Genomic DNA, 8,535 nt, shown 5'->3' on the forward strand with positions numbered 1-8,535 from the left:
ACTCATTACCCCATTTGTATGGGAAGAATTCCGCTGGAAAAATACTTCTGGCGTCTTCTCCCATCTTTTCCTTCTCTCTTCTTCCAGGAAAGAGAGATTTTTCTATGGGTAATTTTAAGAGCAGAAACTAGACATGCATGAATCTGCCCCCTCCTCAGACAGCTTGCCTGCAGGAAGCATGCATTTTCCTGTATTCCTTTTGGCCTAAGTTGGACTGAGGCAGGCCCTTAAGAGTCCTAAGGGAAAGAAGACACGTGATCAACTGTGAGGTCCAGTAGGAGGAGGACACAGAAACGAGTGCCGCACTGGCAGCTGGTGGTGATCACCGTGATGGGAGCACTTTCAATGAACAGGGTGGAGAGGGAAGCAGAACACAGTGGGCTAAGGCTGCTGTGAGAGGAGGCAGAGAGCACAGACCACTCATCGCTGTAATGAAGGGTACAGAACTGGGGTGGCGGGTGGTGGAGAGGGAGGTCTTTCGTTTGTCTTGTTTCCATTGTTTTAGGTTGGGATCCTGACGGAAAAGACAGGGAGAAAAAATGCAGAAGGCAGAGAAAAATTACTGAAGCGGGAAGGACGGCAGGTGTGATGTCCTTGAGGAGGACGCATGGGACGGAGGGGACCCATCTCACAAGTACAGAAATTGCCCTTTCCTAGGAGCAAAAATTATGACTCTATTATTTATTTACTTTTATCTTCTTTTGGCCCAAGAAGAGAAAAAAATATTACTCTAGGAAGAGGAAATTCTGAAAAGAAATCAGTATATATAATTTTCAGAAGGATAAAATCATAATTCCCCCCCCTTTTTTTAGGAGCAACCCTTATTAACTGAAAAATCATAGTATTTGAGTAAATATAAAATGAACACTTGGCCGGGTGCAGTAGCTCACGCCTGTAATGCCAGCACTTTGGGAGGCCAAGGCAGGAGGATCACCTGAGGTCAGGAGTTCGGGACCAGCCTGGCTAACATAGCGAAACCCGGTCTATACTAAAAATACAAAAATTAGCTGGGTGTGGTGGTACACACCCATAGTCCCAGCTACTCGGGAGGCTAAGGCAGGAGAATCGCTTGAATTCAGGAGGCAGAGGTTGCATTGAGCCGAGAGAGCACCACTGCCCTCTAGCCTGGACAAGAACAAGACTCCACCTCAAAAAAAAAGCAAGACTCCATCTCAAAAAAAAAAAAAAGAACAAACGGTAAAGGAGTCAGGGCTGACAGGAGGGCTGCTCCACACGGATGAGCAGGAAAGGTTTCTCCTGTTTGCTGACATCTGAGGGAAAACTGGAAGCACCTGAGGAAGTGAGCTATGTGAATTTCTGAGGGAAGCACAATCGAGGCAGAATGATCAGGAAGTGCAAACAGCTCTCACATGGAACCATGTTTGGCATATTCAAGGGACAAGGTCTGAAGAAGATGGGACAGCAGGAGATGAGAACAAAAGGGCAGGAGACTGAGACAGAGGGTATGGGTGGGGCTACAGGGTGATGCTATATTAGAGGATAAGCACTCTGGATTTTACTGTAAACGATATGGGAGCCTCTGGGAAGCTTTTGGCAGTAGAGTCTGCTTATGTTTAAAATGAATCACTCTGGATATTATGTAGAAAATAGCCTGGGGTAAGTGTGGAAAGGTTGGAAGCGGAGACCATTTAGGTTACTGCAATAAAAGGAGGTGCTGGCGACAGCAGCAGGAATGATGGCTGCGGTAAAGACAGTGAGGGGTGGTCAATTTCACAATGTATGTTGAATGTACAGGAGACAGAATTTGCGTATGAATCAAGTGGACTGACAGGAGATATGTGAGAACAAGCAGAGTCAAGGAGGACTCCAAGGTGTTTGGCTTATGCACCAGGTAGAATGAAGCCACCATTTAACAAGATAGGGAAGACCTGAAAAGCAGCAGGCTGGGGGTGAGTGCACGTGTGTGGTAGTCAACAAGACTTCAGTTTGAGGCACATTAAGTTTTTGCCCCCAAGTTTTAAATTTTGAAAAATTTGGCCAAGTGCGGTGGCTCACGCCTGTAATCCCAGCACTATGAGAGGCCAAGGCGGGTGGATCACGAGGTCAGGAGTTCGAGACCAGCCTGGCCAATATGGTGAAACCCCATCTCTACTAAAAATACAAAAATTAGCCGGGCATGATGGCAGGTGCCTGTAATCCCAGCTACTCAGGAGGCTGAGGCAGGAGAATCACTTAAACTCAGGAGGCGGAGGCTGCAGTGAGCCGAGATCAGGCCACTGCACTCCAGCCTGTGCGACAGAGCAAGACTCTATCTCAAAAATAAAAAAAAAAGGAAAACCTCCAGAGAAAGTGTAAGAATAGTACAGTGAACACCCAATAACTTCACCTAGATCCACCAATTGCTAACATTTTGCCAAATTTGAGTTAACTTTTTCTTTTGTTGAACTTCCCCTCATATACTTTAATATGTATCTCCTAAGCAAAAAGATATTCCTAACAAACAAAAACAAACAAAACCAAAATAATAAACTCAAAAAAGAGGAAAAAGGTATTCTGCATAATCACATTACAATCACAATCATAAATTTAACATTGATACATACAAGACTCTTCTCTAATACATATACTCTTTATTATATTTTCCCTGGATCTAGACACAATTGAGGATGAACATGTTAAATCTGGGATTCCTATTAAACATACACATAGTGATGTCAAGATGATAGAACATGAGTCTGGAATTCCAGGAGAAGGTTGGATGTTTTGTAATGAGAAAGTGAATTACTAGGGAAATATAGTTAGACTGGGTGCCCATTTAAGATTGATGAATATAAATTTAAAATGGAGCCAGGCACAGTGGCTCACACCTGTAATCCCAACACTTTGGGAGGCCAAGGCAGGTGGATCACTTGAGCCCAGGAGTTGAGACCAGCCTGGGAAACATGGTGAAACACCATCACTACAAAAAATACAAAAATTAGCCAGGCAAGGTGGTGTGTCCCTTTAGTTCCAGCTACTTGGGAGGCTGAGGTGGGAGAATCACCTGACCCCAGGAGGTCAAGGCTGCAGACAGCTGTAATCATGCCACTGTCATCCAACCTAACAGAGCGAGACCCTTTCTCAAAAACATGAAAATATACAAATTTAAAATAAAATCAAGTCAGCCTAGTAGTGATTTTCTCTAGTAATATTCAGCTGAGTGGATGTAGACAGTTTTCACCATGGTTGGGTAAATAGATTAGAGGTGTTAAGAGGCAAGTAATTTGATGGCAATTATAATGGAATAATTATAATGAAGGAACATGGATTCTATTCTGGCTAAAAAGGAAGCAAAGATAAAAGGTGATAACCATTATTCTAAAAGTCTGTGATTACACAACACCAATTATTATTTTACAAGAAATATTAAATATTTGTCTTATGTAATATTTGCCTCTAGCAAAAAGACCACCCTGTAGCTTCTAAGAGAGCCCACCTTTATTATCAGTAAATCTTTACGTTTACTATGCAGACACTGTGTTTAGTTCAAAGGATACAAAGAAGTATATGAGCTGTAAGGGAACTGAGAAATCAGTCTACCACCCTCATTTCACAAAAGTACAGCAAAGGTTGAATGACTTATCCAAAATCACAATGCTTGCTCCTGGCAGATCCAAGGTTTCTGAACTTCCAGTCCAGTATTCTCTATATCTCAGCCTCCAAAATATGTCATTAGAAAATCCCTGGAAGAATGTACAGATATTCACAGGGCTATCCTTGGGTAATGATAATGTGGAGACATTTCCTACTTTTCACTTCAGTGCTATTGGAATTTTCTGCCATGCACATGAACTGCTTTAATAATAAATATAATGGAGATAGTTTTTTAAAGAAAAAAACATGGCATGCTGTGCATAGCAACCAAAACTGGACACACTTCCCCTTTTTTATTTACCAATTATTTTTAAACTCAAGGCATATTATCATTCTTGAAAAAATGCAAAGTACACCATTATTTAACAACTATACACAAATGAAGCCATTTGGTGGATGATACCAAACTACTGCCCAAATCACTGCATCTTTTCTCGCAATCTCAGTGAGACATAAAAGTAAAAATCCCACTGCTACTGTGCAAAGGTAAAAATGGATTGTCTATTGTAAACTGTAGTCAAATGCTTGTCTTTTTTAAATCAAGGGCACATATGTTTTCCACTCTCCACCTGGCTTACCATAAACTTCATCCCTAGAATCTGCTAAAAATATATTCGTTTTTTTTTGAGACCGAGTCTTGCTCTGTCACCCACGCTGGACTGCAGAGGCGTGATGTCGGCTTACTGAAACCCCTGCCTCCTGGGTTCAAGCAATTCTCCTCCCTCACCCTCCCAAGTAGCTGGGATTACAGGTGCCCACCACCACACCCAGCTAATTTTTATTTTTAGTAGAGGCAGGGTTTCTCTCTTAACTCCTGACCTCAGGTGATCTGCCCACCTCAACTCCCCAAAGTGCTGAGGTTACAGGCATGAGCCACCACACCCAGCCTAAAAAAATATTCTTGCAACTTTATTTTCTTGAAGACCCCGTATGAAATGTCTTTTCCCTTATATTCACAAGAAAGGTTAACTATTTTATTAGGTTCTAATTCTAGTGAATTAAAATTTTAAAGGAGGCTGGGCACGGTGGCTCATGCCTGTAATCCCAGCACTTTGGGAGGCCAAGGTCAGGAGTTCACAAGGTCAGGAGTTCAAGACTAGCCTGGCCAACATAGTGAAACCCGGTCTCTGCTAAAAAAAAAAAAAAAAAAAAAATTAGCCAGGCAAGGTGGCGTGAGCCTGTAGTCCCAGCTACTCAGCAGGCTGAGACAGGAGAACTGCTTGAACCCGGGAGGCAGAGGTTACAGTGAGCCGAGATCGTGCCACTGCACTCCAGGCCTGGGCGACAGAGTGAGACTCTTATCTCAAAAAAATAAAAAATAAAAAAATTTAAAGTAGCTTATTTCAGTTTCTTGGGTTAGCTTATGGCTTCAGATATATTCGTCAACACAATCCCTCCAAGTAAACTCAAAGTAGTTGGATGTGCAAAGCAGCTAGAGTTCAAACAAATTTGGCAGTGGCCACACAGTTCCCCAAGACACTTAAAGGGAAAGAGGCTGGCTTAACTGGTTTTGTTAATAAAAAGGAAAACAGAGTAGCGCCAATTGCCTAGCTCCTAGTCTCCATTCCACCCCACTCTACTCCAGAATAATATGAACTATCTTAGGATTGCCACACAGACAAGGTAGGCAAATGATATGATGTTAAGTTCTTTGTTCCATGACTTAACTGTGCTACACTCCCATTTTTTGGATGTGAGGCTTGTTCTGATGGCAAAAATCATCAGACCTTAACCTGGGTTTCAAATAATCATTTAAACGTAAGGTTTTGGCAGGGCGCAGTGGCTCACACCTGTAATCCCAGCACTTTGGGAGGCTGAGGCAGGCGGATCACCTGAGGTCGGGAGTTCCAGACTAGCCTCGCCAAAACAGGGAAACCCCGTCTCTACTAAAAATACAAAGGTTAGCTGGGTGTGGTGGCACATGCCTGTAGTCCCAACTACTTGGGAGGCTGAGGCAGGAGAATCGTTTGAACCCGGGAGGTGGAAGTTGCAGAGAGCTGAGATTGCACCACTGCGCTCCAGCCTGGAAAGAAGAGCAAGACTTCATCTCGAAAAATATATATTTATATATAAAAAATGTGTTTTTATATATTATATACTTTCTATATATGATATATAAATATATTTTTAAACACATATATATATGATTTTAACTGTAGCCATTCTTATACTAAGCAGTGGCTCTACTCTTTAGGAACAGGGATTGTCAAACTATGGCCAGCAGGCCAAATCCAAAACACAAAGCTTTCTTGGAACGCTGCCATGTGCCTTTATCTATGACTGCCTTCCCATTAGAATAGCAGAGTTGAGTGGTTGTGACAGAAACGGCATGGCCTGCAAAGCCTAAATATTTAGCATATGGCCCTCCACAAAAAAGTTTGCTGACTCTTTTGAGATTGCTTCCTCTCTCATCTACATAAAAGATCCTTCAGGCCAGGCGCGGTGGCTCAAGCCTGTAATCCCAGCACTTTGGGAGGCCGAGACGGGTGGATCACGAGATCAGGAGATCAAGACCATCCTGGCTAACACGGTGAAACCCCCGTCTCTACTAAAAAATACGAAAAACTAGCCGGGCGAGGTGGTGGGCGCCTGTAGTCTCAGCTATTCGGGAGGCTGAGGCAGGAGAATGGCGTAAACCCGGGAGGCGGAGCTTGCAGTGAGCTGAAATCCGGCCACTGCACTCCAGCCTGGGGGACAGAGCGAGACTCCGTCTCAAAAAAAAAAAAAAAAAAAAGATCCTTCATACCCTGCGCACTACTGAGCGCTAACTTCCCAACCTATTGTCCCTCACTCCCTTTGTTCCAATTTTACATAAATAGTTGCAGTTATCTAAATAAGCCATGCTCTTGCTTAATTCAGAATCCATGTACTCCCCACTGTCTCCGCTCTGAATGTCATCCTCTCCTTGCCAAATCATTTCAAATGGTCCTTGGAACTTCAGTCACCTCCTCCTGCATCTTCCATGATGCCCGCCCCTCTAATGGACAACAAACTGTTGTGCGATACTGTAATTCTTACAGCAGCCTCCCTTACTAGTTATTTAATGGCAGAAGTTGTCTTTTGTTGCTTACTCCTATCCCTTAACCCGTGGTTGACACACAGTAAGCGCTGGACACTTAGTTCAATTCTTGAGGGGCCTCCATCGGCTTGTGTGACTCTGGAGCTTCCTGCGCTGGAAATGAATACTGGGGGGTCGCGAGAGCCAGATGCCCTAAGCAGAGACACGTGGACTACAGGGAGGTGAGGCAACCTCCGCAAACACCACCTGTTCCAGAAAAGCTCCAAATGCTCCAACGGGCGACCCCTCTCTTTTCTAGCTCTTCTTGCATAGCTTGCCACTTCCAACAGTAATTTGTGACGGGTTTTTAGACCATCACCCTCGGGAGGAGAGACCTATGTTATATCGATCTGGGCAGACAGCATGTCTTCCAAACTATCCAGAAAGACTTCCTCCACCTCCGCCCGGGCCTCGCACCTCGGAGGCCTCCAGGTTGCCCAGGGGCGGACCCCCGGGGCCCAGGTGAGAGGTGGCAGAGGGTGCCAGCATCGCCGGCGTCCAGGCCGAGAGCCCGGTCCCAGCCTGGCCAGGCCGCGCCGCCCCAAGCCTCCCAGCCCCCCGGGTTCCCTCGGCTCCCCTCGTCACCTGCGGCCTTGTTCCCATCTCCCTCGCTCCCAACCCGGCGGCTCTCACCTCGGTCCCAGACTCAGCCCTATGGAAGTCACTACACATCGCCCCGAAGGCTCGGCGCAGGAGACACTCAACTTTCCCGCCACCAACGCCATTCACCAACGGCGCAGACGCCACTGCCCGACAAACCAGCCCACGCGCGCGCGTGCGCACTGTGCCAGGCCGCGGCGGGGAGGCGGGAGCATGCGCAATAGGGTGTGCGGGCCCCCGCCGCCCCCAGTTCCTGTGACGTCAGGCTCCCGCGGCCCCCGAGGCGCTCTCCAGTGTCTCCTTGGAGACCGGGCAGGGGTGGCGGGGACAGCTGGTGCTTTGCTTTGCTTCCCTGTTGTAAACTTTGGTTCGTTATTATTACATTAGGTAAAACTGACCTTATGTACTTAATTTGTTTAACCTTTAAAAATACTTGTACTGCACAAGCAGGCCCCTTTGTCCGTTCTCGGGTTAAAAGCCTCAGGCTGTGTGTGCGATTCCTGGTTAATTCTGGAAAAAAAGAAAAGTATGCTATATTTAAAAGAATTTTAAAAATATACCGGTCCTGTGGATTTATCAAGTTGCTTTTTGAGGTGGGCAGGAGGATCACTTGAGGTCAGGAGTTCGAGACCAGCCTGGCCAAAATAGTGAAAAACGCTGTCTACACTAAAAATACGAAAATTAGCCGGGCATGGTGGCGGGCGCCTGTAATCCCAGCTACTCAGGGAGGCTGAGGCAGGAGAATCGCTTAAACCAGGGAGGCAGAGGTTGCAGTGAGCCGAGATTGCGCCATTGCACTCCAGCCTGAGCGGCAGAGCGAGACTCTTTGTCTCAGGAAAAAAAAAAAAAAAAAAAAAAAGACAAAAATTTGGATGTAGTAGCACTGGCTATTATTATCAAGATGACAAAATGTTTTCTGGAATGAAAAAGTTTCGTGCAAAGATATACTTTTCGCCCACCTAGTTTAGTTTTCAAAAATGCTGGGAAAGAGCGTGTAACAATGAAGTACTTCTCATATGTAATATTAAAGTTGCTCGTTTTGTAAGTTAGAATGGTTTTGGTTGCAAGTCACGGAAAACCCAACTCTTATTTACTGAAACAAATGGGCTTTACCAGGTGACATCACTAGAAGTCCAAGGGTAAGACAGGCTTCAAGTTTAGTTTAATTGAGAGGCTTGATTAGGCAAACAAGTACCTCATTTCTTTTTACCTCAGATTCATATTTTCTACCTTGGCCTCTTCTCTACCTAGGGTTGCAGACCCACATCTGAAACATTAACAAC

General features: G+C 45.1%; 1 protein-coding gene across 1 annotated transcript in view; it reads right to left on the reverse strand.

Annotated features, from left to right (window-relative positions):
- Window positions 1-7,446, reverse strand: part of XRCC2 (X-ray repair cross complementing 2) — a 32,940-nt gene extending 25,494 nt beyond the window's left edge. The window contains exon 1 of the mRNA XM_007983560.3: window positions 7,286-7,446. Coding sequence (XP_007981751.3) covers window positions 7,286-7,324 — 39 coding nt within the window. The 5' untranslated portion in view covers window positions 7,325-7,446. The remainder of the gene's footprint in view (window positions 1-7,285) is intronic.
- Between the last annotated feature and the right edge of the window lie 1,089 nt (window positions 7,447-8,535).

The sequence above is a fragment of the Chlorocebus sabaeus genome, chromosome 21 (genome assembly GCF_047675955.1).
Source record: "Chlorocebus sabaeus isolate Y175 chromosome 21, mChlSab1.0.hap1, whole genome shotgun sequence".
In the NCBI taxonomy this organism is placed as follows: domain Eukaryota; kingdom Metazoa; phylum Chordata; class Mammalia; order Primates; family Cercopithecidae; genus Chlorocebus; species Chlorocebus sabaeus.